Source organism: Barbus barbus (assembly GCF_936440315.1).
Source record: "Barbus barbus genome assembly, chromosome: 25".
NCBI lineage: Eukaryota > Metazoa > Chordata > Actinopteri > Cypriniformes > Cyprinidae > Barbus > Barbus barbus.
In genome coordinates, this window is record NC_136753.1 from 29,199,876 (window position 1) to 29,219,013 (window position 19,138).

General features: G+C 39.4%; 1 protein-coding gene across 2 annotated transcripts; it reads right to left on the reverse strand.

Annotated features, from left to right (window-relative positions):
- Positions 1–4,895: 4,895 nt before the first annotated feature.
- znfx1 (zinc finger, NFX1-type containing 1) lies at positions 4,896–17,983 on the reverse strand. 2 transcript variants are annotated; one of them, XM_079377812.1, is made up of 15 exons: positions 17,890–17,983; positions 16,752–16,844; positions 15,170–16,641; positions 14,463–14,749; positions 14,003–14,241; positions 13,677–13,799; positions 13,179–13,327; positions 12,311–12,454; positions 11,009–11,120; positions 10,098–10,345; positions 9,432–9,571; positions 8,949–9,249; positions 8,706–8,816; positions 8,219–8,314; positions 4,896–8,080 (listed from the first exon to the last, which is right to left on the reverse strand). In XM_079377812.1, the coding sequence occupies exons 2-15, from the start codon at positions 16,816–16,818 to the stop codon at positions 5,630–5,632; spliced, it is 5,940 nt and encodes a 1,979-aa protein (XP_079233938.1). In that variant the 5' UTR covers positions 16,819–16,844; positions 17,890–17,983; the 3' UTR covers positions 4,896–5,629. The 2 variants fall into 2 exon arrangements, with proteins under 2 accessions (XP_079233938.1, XP_079233939.1); XM_079377813.1 differs by having other exon boundaries at positions 16,752–16,828; positions 17,890–17,979.
- Between the last annotated feature and the right edge of the window lie 1,155 nt (positions 17,984–19,138).

Here is a 19,138-nt window from a genome sequence, read left to right on the forward strand (position 1 = left end):
GAGAAATACTTGTTTATTTACTCAAATTGCCATACTGTTACATGAGCCGTTACGCACTCCAGTAAATTGACGCTGTCTGAAATTATAAAGAAGAGAATTGCTTCTCATTAGCTCCAGTTTCTTGGCTATGTTTCATTAAATGTGAAGTGCCCGCACACATAATTGCCTATTTCAAAAAAGCACATATGGTGTCATATTGAAAATGCTGAATTGAATCCAGAGTTATGAAGCATTTCTCAGCCCAGCGCAGCAAAACGACTTAATGTCACTCACTAACTCAACCGCAGGTGCTCGAACAGTGAGCCGCCATTAGGTGAAATTGAGTTTCTTACATTTATTCAAATCAGTTTAGAATCACACCTGAGTAAATATGCTTACCTGAGCAAAAAGATGCTGGATTTTATTTACATGTCAAGAGAGAGGCATGCATCGTATGATGAACAAAACTGAATTTACTTTCAAAATGGCCTGTTAAATCACATTTGGGCCCTTGTTTCTGAATGACCAGAGAGGAACAATGCAAAGCCCATGCACTGAGTAAAGCGTGCATCTCTAGAGACTTAAAAAAGACAATTATCTGTACAATACACCACTTTTCATCATTATTATGTGAAAAGATTCATGCACCTGTGTGAGTCTCAGTCTCAGATTATCTGTGTGTAATTCACAATGTTCAGGTCTGATGGATTCCATGTACCTGAGGGTTTCCCTTGTTGCAAATGAAGCTCAACTGGTCGTGTCAAACCTGTCAAGCTTCTAACATCTTAGGAAGAGAGTCATTCTGGTTAAAGAAATGCAAAGTAATGATTAAACAGAGCATGATTTACAGTTGAACAGAAACAAAGACTTCCGCAAATACAGCCAGTTTGTCAAACATACTATCAATCACAATCATCTCTGTCAAGCTTTTGAAAGACAAAAAGCAGAGATTTTACACTTAATTAGTTGCATTTTCTAAGACGAGTATCCTCATTAGTTTTCTAAGTGACTAGACTAATGATTTCTCACCTGCTGGATAATTAAAACGTAAAAAATATATACCATATATACAAACAAGATGGTCCAGGACAAGTAATAATGCACTAAAACCCATACAGAACACCTTACAATTGAATAGCAATGGCCACTATACCTACAAGACTCATGTTTTGCATCTTAAGAAGATACTTTATTTTCTCCCAAAAAATAAAAAATAAACAAAATGAAAGATCTACGTTTAAACTTGCAATTACTGGTCCTTGTCCCTGCATCCCTTGTCCTTTGAGGGACCAAAAAAATATTAGTCTTATTAAACTTGATTCTCATACTTTCTCATCTTACAGCTTTGCCAGATTTTAATTGCAACTTTCAAATTCGCTCCTCTCACAAAAAACATGTTGATGCATGTTTTCCTTTCACATAGCAAACAAGGCTTATTAAAAGCATGCTTTGCTGAGTCTGTAATTGGCAGTGGTTTTACAAAATACACTGGCAGAACCGGTGCCAAGAAGGAGGGGAGGCACCAGAGAACTGGTCTAGATAAAAGACACAAACGTGAGCCAAAGTGAAATCGGTTCAACAGGGAGTGAGGAATTAAGAAGTGTATCGTCTCAGTGGAACAAAATAGTGTTTAACTTTTGACAGGTATATTTTTACACCCAGAATGCATTGCACCAAGCTCATGCGGAAAAACAAACTCAAGATGGTGGAGAAAATTCATTAAATGCTGAGTATAGTATTGAAAATTATTGCATGCTACAGATTTTACATAACATCTATTCTGGTCAACTAGCAGTAAATAAAGGATTCAAAGTATTCATCTGCCATCAAAACGAAACCGCAGTGAAATTATACAAATGCCAAACCACATTTTTCATCAACAATCTCAGACATTATCCGGAAATGAACGGAAATTCTTGTTGCAACAAGCGGGTTTCGTAACGGATGCATAACTGGAGTAGATTAGGTAAATTATTGGTGTCGTTTCTCATTAGGTTTGGAATGACAGAACCTATTAAGCAGGTTAATCTTTTAGCCACAGTTGTTTCTCCCTATACTGTTCCCATTGGTAATTACATGATTAAAAGTTTAGACATTTTTCCATGTTTCATAAGACACTCCAAGACTCGACTTACGATCACACCTCGTTACATGACAAACCTCCTTTTGAACATGAATCTGTGACTGTTCAAAGGACGTATAATCCAACATTAATTAAAGCAGCCGTACTGCAGGACACAAAAGTAGCTGAGCCGGTCGAGCACACATACAGAACGAGCCGAGAATGAATAAGGCTTTTTTTATGGCGAAGCTGTAACCTTGCCGGATCTGCATTTACACATCCACATGCACATTATTTCATGAAAGCATATAGCTGGTCACCACAGGGCCCAATGAAATTTTAATCAGTTCGTTCCAACCAGGCGGGTTTGATAAATGTAACGCGGAAAACAGCCACAGATATCATAATGGCGTGCACATCTACTGATGCTAACAGTGAGAACAATTTGCAGTCATTGAACAGATAAACCACTACTTCACAGAGAATCACAGATTGCAAATGAGAGCTATTTTTATCCAATAGTTTCTCCTACAAAGCAGTGAGGTTAACTGGAGAACAAATCGAGACTTCAGGCCTTGAAATTTCAAGCATTTCTGATGTTTCTCCTGAGAAAAGACGCCAGGAACATCAGGTGTCTCTTCTAGAATTTCAAAGTCAATGTCTGCATTAAAAAAAAATAATAAATTAACAAGCATTTCTTTTCAAATTCTCCAATTGATCTAATCAAAATAGAACTGGTATATACCATGGTATACGTCATAAATATACCTTGGTACTGAATGATTACCCGCAGGGTTTCCCAGCTTTTTTGTTTTACTCAAATAATATAATAAACAATACATAATTAACTAAACTTATTTTGGAATATTACATTCAAATGTCTGTAGCTCAAGCAAGTAAACCTAGTAATTCCAGTGTCAAGTGTTTGATGCAGAGAATGCATAAATGTAAAAAGATTTGTATTTGATTTTTTGGTCCCACTTTATATTAGGTGGCCTTAACTACTATGTACTTACATTTAAATTAATCATTTGATACAATGCACTTATTGTGTACATACATGTTCTTACATTGGACTTACATTTTTAAAAATACCTATATGTAGTTACATCTGTAATTAATTTCTGTAATTACATTTATAATTACACTGTTGACCCATCCCTAACACCTTAACCCACCCTTAAACCCACCCATACCACCAACCCTGTCCCTAACCTTACCCATATCCCACCTCAATGGCAGCAAAAGTGTGTTGCAATACAATATGACCACAATAAGTACATTGTACTTATTTTATGTAAGTACATAGAAGTTAAGGCCACCTAATATAAAGTGTGACCGATTTTTTTTTTATGTTTTGCATAATTAGTTTAAAATGGTTAATAACTACATTTCATTTGGTTTAAATATATATATATATTATATATATATTTTTTTTATTATTATTTTGTATTCACATTATTACAAGAATCTAACAAACCCATGTCTGGCAAACCCTGTTATACCATGGCATTACTGTCCACAAAAACAAAACATCATAGTACCATGATATTTTTTGTTCTCAGCACCTGGAATCATATTCAATATGTCCCAAATTCAACCAGAACCCTACTTTTCTTCCATCTACAGTGCTGTAATTTGTTTTTCGCCATTTGCATACTGAGGTACTTGAACCCTAATTACATTAGTGCTCAGGGTGGACGGCAGGAGTTAGCGTGTGCTCATCTGTATCTCTGTGAACTCCACCGTCCAATCTGTGTGACACTTAAACGATTCTCTCCATTAAACACAATGACTCATTGTGACGAACAATCATGCATAGATGCTCGATCCCTCCCCCAATCATGCGTCAGACTCTGGTCCTGTCCCAATCTGTCCTTGAATTCAAACAGAAAATAAAAGTCACATCCATAATGAGCAGATGAGTGTGAAGCCATTGAAAAATCGACTCCTGGAAACCGTAACCTCTCGCCAATTATGCATAAAGCTGACAAAATGCTGTGTTGATCTGTGGCAACAGTAAATGCTGTACAGCTAAATGAATAAATATTAATTAGCAAAACAACTTTTGTCATCATCGCTCAGTGATTTATCGAACATTGCAGTCTTTTAGCGTATTGCTTACACAAAAGCAATAAAGCACTGAAAGATTGATTCTTTTACCACAGTTAAGGGATAGGCACTCATGAAGCATTAAACTAACGCAAAAAATATGACAAGAAATTGTTGCGTTTTGCTTCACTTGCTTTTTTCGGGCCTATAAAATCACCGGCTGTAAATACTGTCCCTCAGAAATGCACTTTAACTTCTGCTTGCTTTTCCTTCGCATCCTGACACAACAGTTTTTGTCGTTGTTGTCGCTTCTCCACTCCACCCTTAGTTCCTGTGCAGAAAGTGCCGACTTTGCATTCGGGTTTATGTTATGACAGGACGACATTCATCACATAATGAACTGATGTAAGGTGCTGGGAAGCCTAAATGGAAGCCGTCCCAGCCGCTCACAGACTAGCCTCTGGACTCTGTAATTTACGCTGAGCGCTCAGGTGATGCTTTATTATTAGGCAGATATCAGCAGAGAATAAACCTGCTGAAGTTGACAGAGACCAGTGCGTTTCTTGATGCAGGTCAGAGTCTGACCGTACATGAGAGAAAGCACAGCTTGGGTTATGGAAAGCACACATATATACTGACTTCCTTGCTGAGAGTTGTTGACGTTACACTGCTGCCACCTAGTGAAATCAAGCCAAAGACGAACGTTAGTATATACTTGAAACCAAAAGCATTCGCTATATAGGCCTCAAGTTGCTTTTATGAAATAGTTACCATCTAATAAAACATTAACGACACACATTTTCATTAAAACATGATTTTATTAAGCATATTTTGAATTAAGTGCTATTTTTCTATGAGCATAAACATTTTATAACATGTGGGCTACTGTTAATCATTGGTGTTTTCATATGTGTATGTTAGCACATCTGGATCAAGGACATTTAAGTACATCAGCCATATTGACCAATCAGGATCCAGCATTCAGGACCACAACTATATATCTATTTTATAAGACTGATCTCGATAATATATCCTATACGTTATAAAAACCACCACAAAGTGCTTATTTTATCACTGTTATAATAATTCCAGAATGTTTTTAAAAGCTAATGAACTGAAATGTGTGGAGCATAATATTTGTAACTAGGCTCCACTCAGAAAGCATGAAATGTGAGTAAGATGCAGTTACTGGTCATTTAGCAGGCAGTAGCAACGATTTTGAAAATTTGCAAGGAAGCTAAAATTCCAGAATTTATGAGGATCAGAATCCAAGTGAGAGGAGCATTTCATCTAGAGATTGACTAGTTATGCAATTTCCTCATCATGGGCACAAAAAAAGACAATGCAAAGTACAGCTTATTTCTCCCATCAAGTGGCAAGTGTGGAGAAAAAGTTCATTTGGAAAGCTCTTGCTAACTGTTAAATTACAACTTGCTCTGCTAAAGGTGCAACTACTGCCTGTCCTGATTAAAAACAGCATTTCATGATTTGTGTTTAGCAGATTAAAACCCTTTCAGCAGACAGAAGCTAAGAATTTCATTCTTCCATGTTTTGCAGGTCAAAGTTTGCCAAGTTGGCAGCATCTGACCAGACGGCATGCTCTGCGCCATCCATCTCAGTCGCCACAGCATTTCCCTGAATGAGAGTGTGATGAGTGCCTCCAATAGCAGCGTCGCATTCAGGACATTTGCTTTCTTGCATCGCACCCCCACATTCACCGATTGCATATACGTGCCCATTGGGACATTTGTACCAATGGCCTTTATTCAAACCGATGGCTTTGAGTATCATCACTCTCTCCTCATCAGTGATGCCCAGGCCACTGCGAGGCAGTTTGGTGTCCAGGTCGGTAAACATCTGCTTGACTGTACGTTCTAGACCCTCGGAGAAAGGCAAAGTGTCCTCCAGGATCTCTCTTAACTGCTGGATCTCGGTGCTATAAATACGACTTCTCATCAGTGACATGCCACAACGCACGTTGAGCTCAGCCAAATAGGAGAGTCTCTTCAATTCACGTTCGAGATCTGCAATCTGCTGGTCTGAAAACCTCTGAGCCGGATCTACGAGGAATCTCAAGACTTCATCAACTTTGCTAGAGAACGGCGAAACTTTGTCCAGAAGGAGAGACATATGCTCTTCTTGCATTGCTTTCAGTTTCCCAACTCTCTCGAGGTAGGTCATCAAGTTCTCGAGATGCCAAAGTTGTAGGAGTGAGAAGCTTGTTTTGAGCTTCTCTTTGAGGAGGGCAAACTTGTCAGGAAGGTGCTTCTTCAAGTTCTCCTTCTTACGCAGTTGCAAGCTAAGGACTTCTTGCTTTTGCTTGATCACATCCGGCACACCATTGATCTTCTCCTTGACCATCTCAATGGCTGCCAGGCTGCGGTTGATGTGAGTGCCATACCGAAGGTTTCTACGGATGGGAGTACGACACCTTGGACAATCCTTGAGTCGGATTGCCCTTTGATCCAATTCAGCGTCATGGTCTTCGTCAAGATTCATATATTGATCCATTCCTGTAGTCTCGAACAGGTGCTTGCAATCTTCAAGCTGAATGAAACAAGCACTGGGGTTGTCTTCATTGCCAAAGAAGATCTCCGTCACCTCTTCCTTATGGCAAATGCGACACTTACTGGGACAAGGGTCTCCACATAGACCTATGCAGCGGTGTCCACAGGGCAAGGAGTTGTTACAGGGAACAGAACAAGGTGGACGGTCGCATGGTTCGTGGCATAGCTTGGTACAGCTGTGGTGAGGGCACTGCCATTCGCAGGGTTCGTTGCAAGGTGCGCAAGGCTGACCGCAAGTCTTCATGCAGGAGCTGTGGATGCAACGGTTCTCGCAGCGAACCGAACATGGTGGGCAATCTCTTACACAAGGCTCCAGACACTGATGAGAACACACAAGGGTTTCCTGGCATTTGTGGGTGCATGGCTTGTGCAGGCGACCTTGACAGCACCTATAGCAAGTTCCCGGGCAAGGATGGTCACATTTCAAGGTGGTGCCACATTTAGATCTACAGTTTGGCTCTCTTTTGTGGTCCCTAGAAATGTAGCATGGTGCTTCCTGTGTATGTCCACATTTCAACTGCATTTCAACTTTTACCATGCATTGAGAGGTGCAGGGCTCTCCACAAGTTGCCTTGCAGGGATGGCCGCATGGGAGGGTCTTTTGGCAAGGCTCTTGACAGACAAATGTTTCAGGGTCTTGGTGGCAAGGCACCTTCTGGATGTGCTGACATGATGGAATTGTCTTGTCTAGGAGTACCCGGCATTTACCGCATTCTTGGTAACAGCGACGTGTACATTTGTGACCCAGCTCACACAGCACCTTCGGGCAGTCCTTCATGCACTTGTATTTCTTGTGCTCAGCATCGTATGGGTGGCACATACGGGTGCAGACATGGCCACAATCCAAGCGAAACTGGCAGGGCTGATCACAACCACCCTCAGGGGCACCTTTGAAGTCATTACTGCAGGATGCCAGGATTTGTTTATCCGGATGGTTCTGACAACTCAGCGTCAAAGCACGACCAACTTGATCTTGGTCTCTCAGAGTGTGAAGGATGTTGCTCCACAGCTTAACGGAGCTGAGCATGTCCATATTTCCGATACAATAGAGACCCATCTTAGCACGGGAAAGAGCAACGCAGACACGGTTTGATATGTTCAGGAAGCCCACTCTCCTCTGTAGATTGCTGCGCACCAGAGACAATATGATAATGTCGTTCTCCTCCCCTTGATATTTGTCAACAACATGGACTTTGACGCCAGAGAACTCCGTAGACGGCATGAGCTTACGCAGACAGTGAAGCTGTCCAGTGTAGGTCGTCAGAATGGTGATCTGGGAAGGCTTGTATTCCTGGTGCATCAAGTAGCGGCAAAGCGCAACAACAAACTGAGCCTCATGAGGGTTCTGGTGGCTCCGTCCATCCTTAATCTCTTCCTCAAGTTGACAATGATCCACGAAAAAGAGATTTGTCAAAAGCCCCTGTTGACCGCAAGATACAGGTGTCAAGTAGATGATGGTACCCGAATTATTTTTAAGCAAACTGTGATAAGAATATGCCAGGACTGATGTAATATTATAATAAAAGGTTTTGTAATTGTATTTGCTTAAATGACTTACCTTAACATTGTCATACTCAAGCACAGAAGGGTGGTTTTCCAGAGTTTCATAGATATGAGGAGTCAACAGTCGAGCGATGCTTGGCCTCATGCGATGCTACAAATGCATTGCAAAAGATATAAACAGAACAGGATTGTTGTTAACATTGTTTTAGCACACTGACATTAGTAAATATGTAATCAAATGGGTTAACCTTTATTTTACAGTATGTGCATTTACCTGTACTTACAGTGTTAGAAAGTATTGATAATATAAGGTAACTCCATGGGTTAGGGGTTACACTTTATTTTACAGTATGTGTACTTACAGTGTACTCTCAGAACTTACTGGGTATTGTAAGGTACCTACATGTGTTAAGGTTAGGTTCAGGGTTAGTACCTAGTTATTACCCAGTTATTGTATCAAGTACATAGCATGTACATGTGGAACAGGACTGTAAAATAAAGTGCTACCCTTAAATGGCTGATGTAATATTACAGAAACTAACCTGGTAGTTAAGTCGCACAAATGGAAAGTTCACTCGGACAAGCCTCTCAAACATCGACACTTCCAGATTGAAATTCTTGGCAAGGTCATACACTGTTGCACTAGGCCTCAACTGTGCAGGTTGAAATGCATAAAGACATGCGTTAACACATGGAAGCATCATGGTTGCTTACGCAGTATACTAGTTATTTATTTAATAAATATTGCATATTATTATATTTATAATACTTGAAGTGCTTTCTACCTGTTGGTGATCTCCGATCAGAATGAGGTGCTGGCAGGCTTTGCTGAGGGTGGTGATGGTGTGCGCCTCCAACACCTCTGCCGCCTCCTCCACGATCACCAGTCTGGGCTGCAGCTCCTGCAGAGCCTGTCTGTATTTAGCCGCTCCTGTGGTGGTCATACCCACGACCCGAGCCTGTTGCAGCACACACAGATCCTCACGACGGCGGATTTCATTTAGCTGCTCCGCTGCGTCCTGATACACCTGCTCAGAGGCGAGGGCCTTAGTGCGAAGATCAGTCCGGTAGCGCAAAAGCCAAAGACTGAAGAAGAAAAAGATGTTTATAGCATGAATCTAATCTAGCTGGTTTATATTTTACAATTTGAATCTTGTTAGTACACTGGAGTGGCATAAAGAAGTTTGTAGGTAAATGCTGCCATCTAGTGCTGGGAATATGTATGTGTGTGTGTGTGTGTGTGTGTGTGTGTGTGTGTGTGGTCTTACCGATACAGTCTCCATCTGTCTTTCAGACTGAGGCTCCACACATCCCTGATTTGTCTTTCTTCTAGCTCACTCATGGCTGAAGTCTTCCTCAGCTCTTTTTTAGCCATTTGTTTAATTTTTTTCTTCTGGTGGCCTTGAATCTAAGCACAAATCAAGCAGAACAGTAGCAATGAGCTCATCACAACAACACACACATGGTGCACAGCAATACCTTACAATCAACATGAAACGACATTCACAAGCCATTTTTCTTTTCGCAGTGTAACATATTTCCAAGTAAAACAGGTTATTTAAATCCTTGCATAACCCTGGCTTGTACGATGCTTTTTTTGCATTTTGAGTTTGACAACCTTAGGAAACCATTAATTTTCATTGCATGCAAAAAAGCAGGATGAAGTTTATGCTGAACAACATTTTTTATGTTCCACATTAGAAAGAAAAGTGCTCAGAACAAGTGATATTCCTTTAAGAACTTAAAGTTCATACTTTACATTTTAAATATAAATACAATGTTATATATATATATTTTTTTTTAAAATGCAAATATAAACAAAGGTCTGAGATTTACATCAAAAGAATAATTATAACATTCATTTTTAAATCAATTAAAAAAACTGTTTTCAATCCAATAATATACATGATTAAATAATGCATGACTTCTCATACCTGCCATTCGTTTTCTTCAGCCTGATTCTGAGCCTGACTCTGGGCTGGTTCAGTATCATTCAGGTTTATAGCCAGCATCAAATCAGCCATTTCAGCGATGTTTCTCTCTTCGCTTTGCAGCTTTTTCCAGTCTTTATCCCCGTGCTCCGCATCCAACACCATCCTCTCGGCCTGGATCAGATCCGCCTCTTCATCGATATCTATCAGTTCCTCATCCTCCAGCTGTGCCCCGTCTTCATCTGCCGCTTCTGAGAAAGAAAGCGAGAAAGGATTGCAATGCTGAATTTGCCCTTTATTCTTCTGGTTCATTGTCCAGACCAGATTTGTAATGCAAGCCTTTATATGTCCTAATTTCAAACACTGAAAAACCACCTTCTCAGCTTGCACAAAACTTAAGAAAATCTCTCTAGTTTGCTTAAAATCAACATATCGTAACACAGATGTGAAGCACATCCAACTTTTGTTTTGTTGTTTTGTGCTTTATCAACATGCAGTAATAAAAGAGTTTATTTTAATGATGTGCTTGGTCATGAAAACGGATTACAAATTGAGGCACAGATAGACTAGGCCTCAACCAGCAGGGGGCCTCAATGAGCTGCAGAAAAAAAATAGATAACTGGCACTGTATTTATGCCGATAACTAAGTAATGCAGAATACTTCGTCTTATGAATAGTTTGGCAGTTGTTGCATTAATTACTAAATGATGATAAATACTGCATCTCAGTGGTGAGAGAAAATCATTGTGCATTAAAGAATGAAGGAAACCCCATAAAACAGCCATTCCTTTCTTTAATGAGCATGCGCTGAAAGAACTGAACTTTAATGATGTTGTGGATTTTTTTTCAATCCACAGTTTATTTTACCACATACAGAACATAAAAATGAATGTTGTAATCTACTAGTCTCTCACCCGCTCCACCTGTTAGTTGTGGCCCCTGCAAAAAACCACAGAATCCGATGCCGAGCCACTCCACTATTATTGAAGGCTTCTTTTTCCCCACAATCTCAAATCCCTCAAACACCTAACACAGAAGGAAAGAATATTTAGCAAATTGTTGAGTAAAATAATATGTACATATTTCATGTCTGAAAAACATTTTTTATAGAACAGTTAGTGGATCTTTAGACAAAATATAAAAAAAATACTTGCGTATCATATTTGATACAGGCTTTTATTGTTCATATATGTGTCCCTGGAGCACAGAAGCAGTCATGAGTAGCACAGATATATTTGTAGCAATAGCCAACAATACATTGTATGGGTCAAAATGATCCTTTTTGTTATGCCAAAAATCATCAAGATATTCAATAAAGTTCATGTTCCATGAAGATATTTTGTAGATTTCTTACTGTAAATATATCAAAACTTAATTTCTGATTAGTAATATGCATTGCTAAGAACTTCATTTGAACAACTTTAAAGGTGATTTTCTCAATATTTTGATTTTTTTGCACCCTCAGATTCCAGATTTTCAAATAGTTGTATCTCAGACAAATATTGTCCTATCCTAACAAACCATACATCAATGGAAAGATTATTTATTCTGTAGATTATTCTTTATTTATTCATATAAATCTCAATTTCAAAAAACTTATGACTGGTTTTGTGGTCCGGGGTCACGTGTAGTATGATATAGTGTGACTATTGTTTTATTCAGAGGCACAAACTGAGCAAAAATAAGAAACTTGGTGCAGTTGGTGGAGTTTTTAAAAACACGTGAAGCACCAGCTGAAGCTGGATGTTTGTACAATTACACTAAAAGAGCTTTTATTTTGGCTAAAAAAAGTATAAACTACCAATCAGACAACAGAAGGCATGGAGTTGATTGTGAGCTGCAGGTTTTACAGCTAAGATTTGATCGTGTTGATAATTTAAAGGCCTTAGAAATTTGCATATCAGATACGATACAGCAGATTTATAGGTCTGAAATTCATATCTGCCAAATGCAGTCTCATTGGGAATTGCAACATACTACACTGTTTAAAGAATGATGGTTTGATTATAACTGATGGAAGTGAATCAAATCAAACGGCATACTAGCTTGTGTTGTTGTTTAGCTCAGCTGTTCAGGGTAAAATATCATACTGTAAAATATAGCTTCATCATAATCTGTATACACTACTTATGGATGGCGTGTCTGACAGCTGTGGCAAAGCATTTCAAAGCCTGTGTATGTGTGTGTGTGTGTGTGGGTGTGTGTACAGCACTTACTGGCTGTAGACACAGGCTGTCCCAGTGCTGAGAAGAGATGTATCTCTCCAGGAAGTCTTCTTTAAGGACGCCACGCAAGCTGCACTCCAGCTGAACGGACTGTCTCTTTAAGAGATCCTGCGCTACCTCCATCTGTGTGTAGATCTGTGGACATACAGCACAACCCATTAGAACATAACTGGCACATAATTGTTCTCAGACAACCTTTGGATTTGTCTTTGGCAATTATTACAAGAATGATTTACTAATAAAAACATGTGATAAAGTGTTATGCACATGGCTGATAGCACGATCACATGTTGCATCTAATTATTATATTAAACATTAATTAGATAATGTTTTTTTTTAGGAACAGTTTATGCAAAAATAAAGAGGATTTTCATAATTTATTCATGTGTCAATTTAAACTTGTTTTTTTAAAAACGAGTGTTTACGGCAGGGTTAAATTATCATTAATAACAACAACAATAATAATAATAATAATATAAAATTAAAAAATTAAATCACTTGAAATAAATCAACTGTTAAATGATTTAATAAAAAAGGCACTTATTTTATTTCAGTTAGATGCTAAGGCAACATTTCTAATTTTTTGTTTAGTTAAACTTAAAGTCGAATTGAAATGCCAAAAATGTATTAAAACTTCTAATAAAATTTAAATGAAAACAAAAATAATTAGTATAAAATATTAATAAAAACTATAACAGTATATCATAATACTAAAGTAACACTGGTTACAAAATTATTGTTTTTCTATTGATAGTCCTGAGAAATAATAGATTAGTATAAACTAAACCAATCTAAACTAAACTAAACTAAAATAAGTGTCATAATGTAATCTGAGTTATGTCCATAATAGAGGGCTCACATCATGATGGGCTCTCCTCAGGTGCTGTGGCAAAGTTTTGCGGAAGTTTGATGCCCTGGTCAGCTCCCTCAGACCGAAGGGCTTTAGAGTTTCACTGCTACTTCTTCCTCCAACTCTTACAATGCCCTCTTTTAAAAATCCATGGATGCCTGGGACAAAAGTTATGAAGTATCTCATTATTTCATACATGAATGAAGCTGTAGAGTTATCCTTTACTGGACTAGAATGAACTCTCTGAAGAAGCCATGAAGTTTATAGTCCCTTAAATGCTTAAAAGAATATTTCTTCTGAGACACATGACATGTGAGATTACTGGTGTCTTTTTATCACAAGCAAGAAATCAGAAGTAGGAGGCATCTCTATTTGCCTTCCATTCAGATCTTATCAGAGATCTCATTTGTGACCTACCCATGTTTCTCCCTGCTTTTATACACAAGTACAAAAAAAAAAAAGCAAGGTTTTATAAATACCACACAGATATAGGCATTAGCACCGTACCTTCCAGAAACTGGTCAAGAGCATGATTGGTATAGCAGACCACCAGCATAGGGCAACCATTTGACCAGGCATTGTGGTTCTCCAGCAAAGCATGAGCGATCTTCAGGCCTACATGTGTCTTCCCTGCAAAGAGGAAAACAAACAGGATCTTCAAATATACAGTTAAGAAAAAGAACAATCTTGCAGAACAAATCCGTATGTCTTTGCACTCCAGAAACAGGCTGCATCTATTATGTTGTTATAGTTAACTTTTTAGTGCATATTTGCAACTTGGTCTCAAGAGTACTACATTGGGTCACAGCAACCTCTAGTCACAGATTAGTCACCTGTTCCTGGTGGTCCCTGTATGATAGTCAGTTCATTGGTTAAGGCCAGTTTAAGTGCTTGAAGTTGGCTTTCATCGAGACCCATTTTTTCCTCATCAGGCCAGGCATGTGGGGTCAAGGGGTTAAAGGGTAGAATCTTCTCCTGTCCTTCTGCCATGATGCTAGACAGATCATATGACCTTCCCTCCACCCGAAGGTAAGCTGGAGGATCTACATCTGTGTTGCACTCCACTATGTACCTAAAACAACAAAAATGTGGTGTTTATCAAGTTAAGCACGACTATTATTATTGTTCAGACCTGGAACTGATGATATAAAGCCTTGGCATTGAGTACTTTTGACTTAAAACCACCCAAGCAACCACAAAACAACCATTCAGAATACTTTACTTTATTCAGATAGCAATGCTCTAGAAACCCGTCAAGTAAGAAAGACTCACATTTACTTCAATTATGCATACCTTTTAAAAGGAACATCATTCTCGTCTAGCTCCTTAAGACCTTCTAGGACGTATCGGTAAGCCTCAAAGTAAGCCGTAGTCTCAACCATCAGGAAGGAGTCTGAGGGCTGAACGCTGGCCAATCTGCCCCTGCTGTCAGAAGAAAAACAGAGATGCACCTGTCCCTGCTTCAGTAGCTTTGGATCCCGATCGGAAACGGTGGCGAACAGAAAGGTTTCAAAGTTGTCCATGGAGAGACAGACAAGGGATCCGTAAAGCAGACGTTTGGAATTTTCCCACCGGACAAACTGTAAGAGAAGATACAATGGAATAAAGTGTTAGAAGGAGGTAGGGAGGGATGCTCGATATTATCAGAATGTTACTGGAATCGGCCGATAATGACTTAAAATGCAAATATCGGCATCAGCCCAATATGAAAAAAATATGCCGATATGCCGTGCTGATAAGTCGAATAACTCACATGTAAATGAAATACTTTTGTATTTGTACATGTTTTTCATTAATGTGTAATACATAATTAAAAACAATTTGTTTATAATCTCTGCACAGGAGAGATTTGGTGTTGTTTCTAAACAAAAGGAAATATATCGGTATCACCATCGGCAAAATTGGCAAAAATCCAATATTGTGCATCCCTAGTAGGAGGACATGTTTAGGAACCATAGAGTACATTGAGTGCTCTTGGACAACTTGAAATAAGTGATTACCTGAAGAGGCCTTTGGTCAAACTGCACTTTGTAGGCCATTCCTGTTGGTGTGCAAAGTGGCAAAATCAATCGGGTGTCATAGTAGACTCTGATGTCATCAAATTGCCTCTTTTTCATTGTTTTTCCATTGATAGTCTCACTGTGCTGGATCCTCAGGAGCTCCCTGACTCCATCTCTCAGCGGCCTCACGAAATCTTCACGCAGAAGTCGGAAGTGTGTGTCTAGATAGATGCGAGCGTTAGGGAAGCTTTGAGTCATTATGTTGGGTCTCAGGAACGGCTTCTGGTCTAAGTGGAACTCCTCAATGGTTGGATAGATGCTCATCGTCCTGAAGTCTTCTTCCCCAGGTGGGGCATCCTCGTCGGCTGCCAGGAAGGAGTAGTTATCTGACCGCAAGGTGCCTTCCCTTGATTTCTCTTGGAGGTGATCCACCAAACCTTGCACCCTCTCCAAGTCTTCATCAGTATTGTCGAGAATATCCACACCAGAGGCACGCAACTGGTTGACCGTCGGCTTCAAAAGAGCCACCAACATGGAAACCGACTGGATAGAGCTGTGCGGAAACATGTTGAGTACTTCAGAGAGAAGGCTGATGATGTTGCTCAAATGTTGGGGATACTGATCCCTTCTACCTTGCGCGTAATCCGACATCATTCCAGTCACATGATATGGCAGACCGTTACGGAAAAACGTAGAGTCCTTGACGATGCCAGCCAAGTGCAGCACGATCTTGCGGTCAATTCGAGACTCGAAGGCCTTGCAGAGAACTTGACAGACCAGCTGCACCAGGTCGCTTCTCATCATATTGTCTTCAAGCAGATTCTTGAGCCCAGAGCTAAATGAAAGGGTGATGGCCACCTCGGATGCCTCTTTCTCCAGCAGGCCTTCAAGCGTTTTATAGCCCAGTCTACGTACATCAGGGGTGCCGTCTCTCCCTCTTCCTCTTCCTCTCCCATTCCCTCCTCTACCTCGCTGAGCTTCTACTCTTCCTCTTTGAGGTTCTTCACCTTGTTGACCAACTCTTCCATCAGTCATACTTCCACTGGCTTGTTGGTGACCCGTGTTTTCAGGACGGCAAGGAGTTGGAAGAAAAGAATTTGCATTATGTTGATGCATGAACCCACGAACATGTCTCCCAAACCCTCGAAAGTGTACAGGTGCATTAATCGCGCCTCCTCTTATCACAGGGCGGTGGGAGTTGTTCCCGCTTGGCCTTCCCTGATGATGGTGCTGGTTATCTCCTCTCCTCTGTCCTCGTCCCCTTCCATCTCCTCCTCCACCTCCTCTTGCACCTTGAGTGTTTTCATCTGGCCATCTTTCCCTTTGGCTGTTTGTACTCCCACTGGCTTGTTGGTGACCTCGACCCCTTCCTTCTCCTCCTCTTCCTCCTCCCTCCCCTCGGCCACCTCTGCTGCCTCCTCTGCTTCGACTGGGAGACCTGCTTGCTTGTCTTTGACCAGGCACAGATCCATCTGTTGAAAAAATAGATATTGTGGTGTAATAAGAATGTTAAGAAAAGTAATACGAATGCATACTGAGTGACCAAGTTAAACAAATCAATGTAAAGAAGTAAAACCAATACCTCTTCTTTGAGGGGCACTGAAGCCTCCTCTTCCTCTGTGCTGTCCTCCTCCTCTTGGATTGACCATTTTAATTTATCTGCAGGGCGATTATACTGATAAACAGAAATAATAGAAAGTAATTTCTCTCTGTAGGTATCTGCTATACCTTCACCCCATTCTAGGCGGACATCTATCTGGACTTTCATACATTTTAGTTTTTCTCAGTCACTTTGGTTCATTTCTTGAATCATCCTTAACATTTGCAAAACAGTAGCTTAAGCCTCCAATTTCTGAAGCATCGCATGCATGCAAACAAACCTTCATACAAAGCCTGTAAGTTGCTCAAAATCATTACTTTAGCTCAGAAAAGTATAGAGTATGTCAACGAACCTAAATTCATACGATTAGTCTGCTTAGTCAAATGCAGCTGATATCTGAACCGGACACATATTGAATTATTGATATGCCACTGTGAAATTTCTGTTTCATTTCTCGTTAAATTGGAGTGTAGTAATCACCACAGACTACAGAACGTACATATACACACACACACACACACACACACACACACACACACACACCTGTTGGCCTACACCTAAACTTAGCCCTCACAGGAGAATTTGTGCATTTTTAGATTTTCAAAAAAACACCATTTAGTATGTTTTTTAAGCCTTTTGAGTTACGGGGACATAGGCAGTGTCCTCATAAACCACCTTCATATTATAATACCTCTGTCATACCCATGTCATTATACAAATTTGTGTCCTCATAAACCACATAAACATGCACACATATACACACACACACACACACGCACGCACGCACGCACGAACACACACACACACACACACACACACACACACACACACGATTAAACATGTCTTTATAAATACATATATATTTTTTCCACATCAAATGCTTTATATTGTTACAATATATTGTAAAATATGAATATTATTCTCGTTCTCTCTTTTAAAAAATTATTACAAATTAAATGACTGCGTGCTAATACCGGAAATGAGCAAGCAAAAAAAAAACACACAGCTGCTTGTCTTTGAGAGACGAATAAAACCAGCAGCGGCAAATGACACCAGATAGAAAACATAAATAATAGTGTAAACAAAGCGATTCTTATTTAATATGATCTTCAGCACTCACCTGGTTATGATGTCTTCAGCAATAGTGCGTCTCTCGGCTCCTCGGTGGCTTTAAATAGGCTGCCGGCTTAGTTTCGTTTCTCGCGGCTGTGGGCGGATCCTCAGCCGGTTTCTCGGAGTCAGAACCGAAAGTGATGAACAAAACCAGCCGAGCGATGCATCTCAATAACAGCTGGGCTTTTGAGCAAATTTCACGAGAACACTGTCATAAGCTACAGCATTGGTCACATCTGTAAACAGCTCCTTGGGAACACAATTCATTCAAATTTAAATTAATTAATATTATTATTATTATAGTAGGATTTTCTCAGTAATATAGAAGTGATTCTATAGTTTGAATATCATAAAAGTAAACAATCTAAATTTAAATATAGTATACTACAGTATTTTTACAGTTTATCAGTTAATACTACCGTATGCTGTAGCATGCATTCATTAAAGTGCTGTAAATATTATATATATATATTTTTTTTTTTTCAGTATAATACATTTTACTATAGTGTGGTTCAACAACACTATTGTATTTTTTTATTATCTTTAAGGAAGGTGTTATTAAAATCACATGCTTGAGACCATTTCACAACAAAATGAATCCTACTTGAAGAAATCTTGTGGTTTGAATGCAAAGCATTGCGGTAAGATGCAAAACAAATGCAAGCCTGGGCAACAATGTGGGAGAGGTGGTAAAACCTGTAAAGTGCAAAAGAAGTGTGCAAACATGACCTGCTGCGCTAAAAGATTGACTGTAATAAAGAAAATCTTGAATAAAAGGAAGCATAGCAAGACTTTGAGAAAACATGTCCTGGTTTTAAATGGAGGAAGCCGTTCTCAACACTCATGTCTGTTTGATGAACAAACTTTGTTTACTTCCTATTAAGAAATAAAGCTTCAAATGAAACACTAATAACTTCACAGTAAACCCAGTGTAATTTCATCACAATTCTACAGACACTGCCAACTGCCCCTAAAACAGGGTAAAATACCAGCAGTTTGCCAAAGTGGTAGGATGTGACTTTGAGGAAATGATTTTTACAGAAAGTTGTGCATGAACCTAAAAGGTCATTCTCAGAGAGAACCTCACAAAACAGGCGTATTACCTCGTTTTGCATCTTCTGAGCAAAAGAGTATTTATTATTAGTAGTGGTATTATTTATAAAATAATATTCACCCATATTCGGTTATCATATACTCTATAAACATTTGAGTAATTCCTACTATAAAAAGCAATAAATAAGCTCCATATGATATTT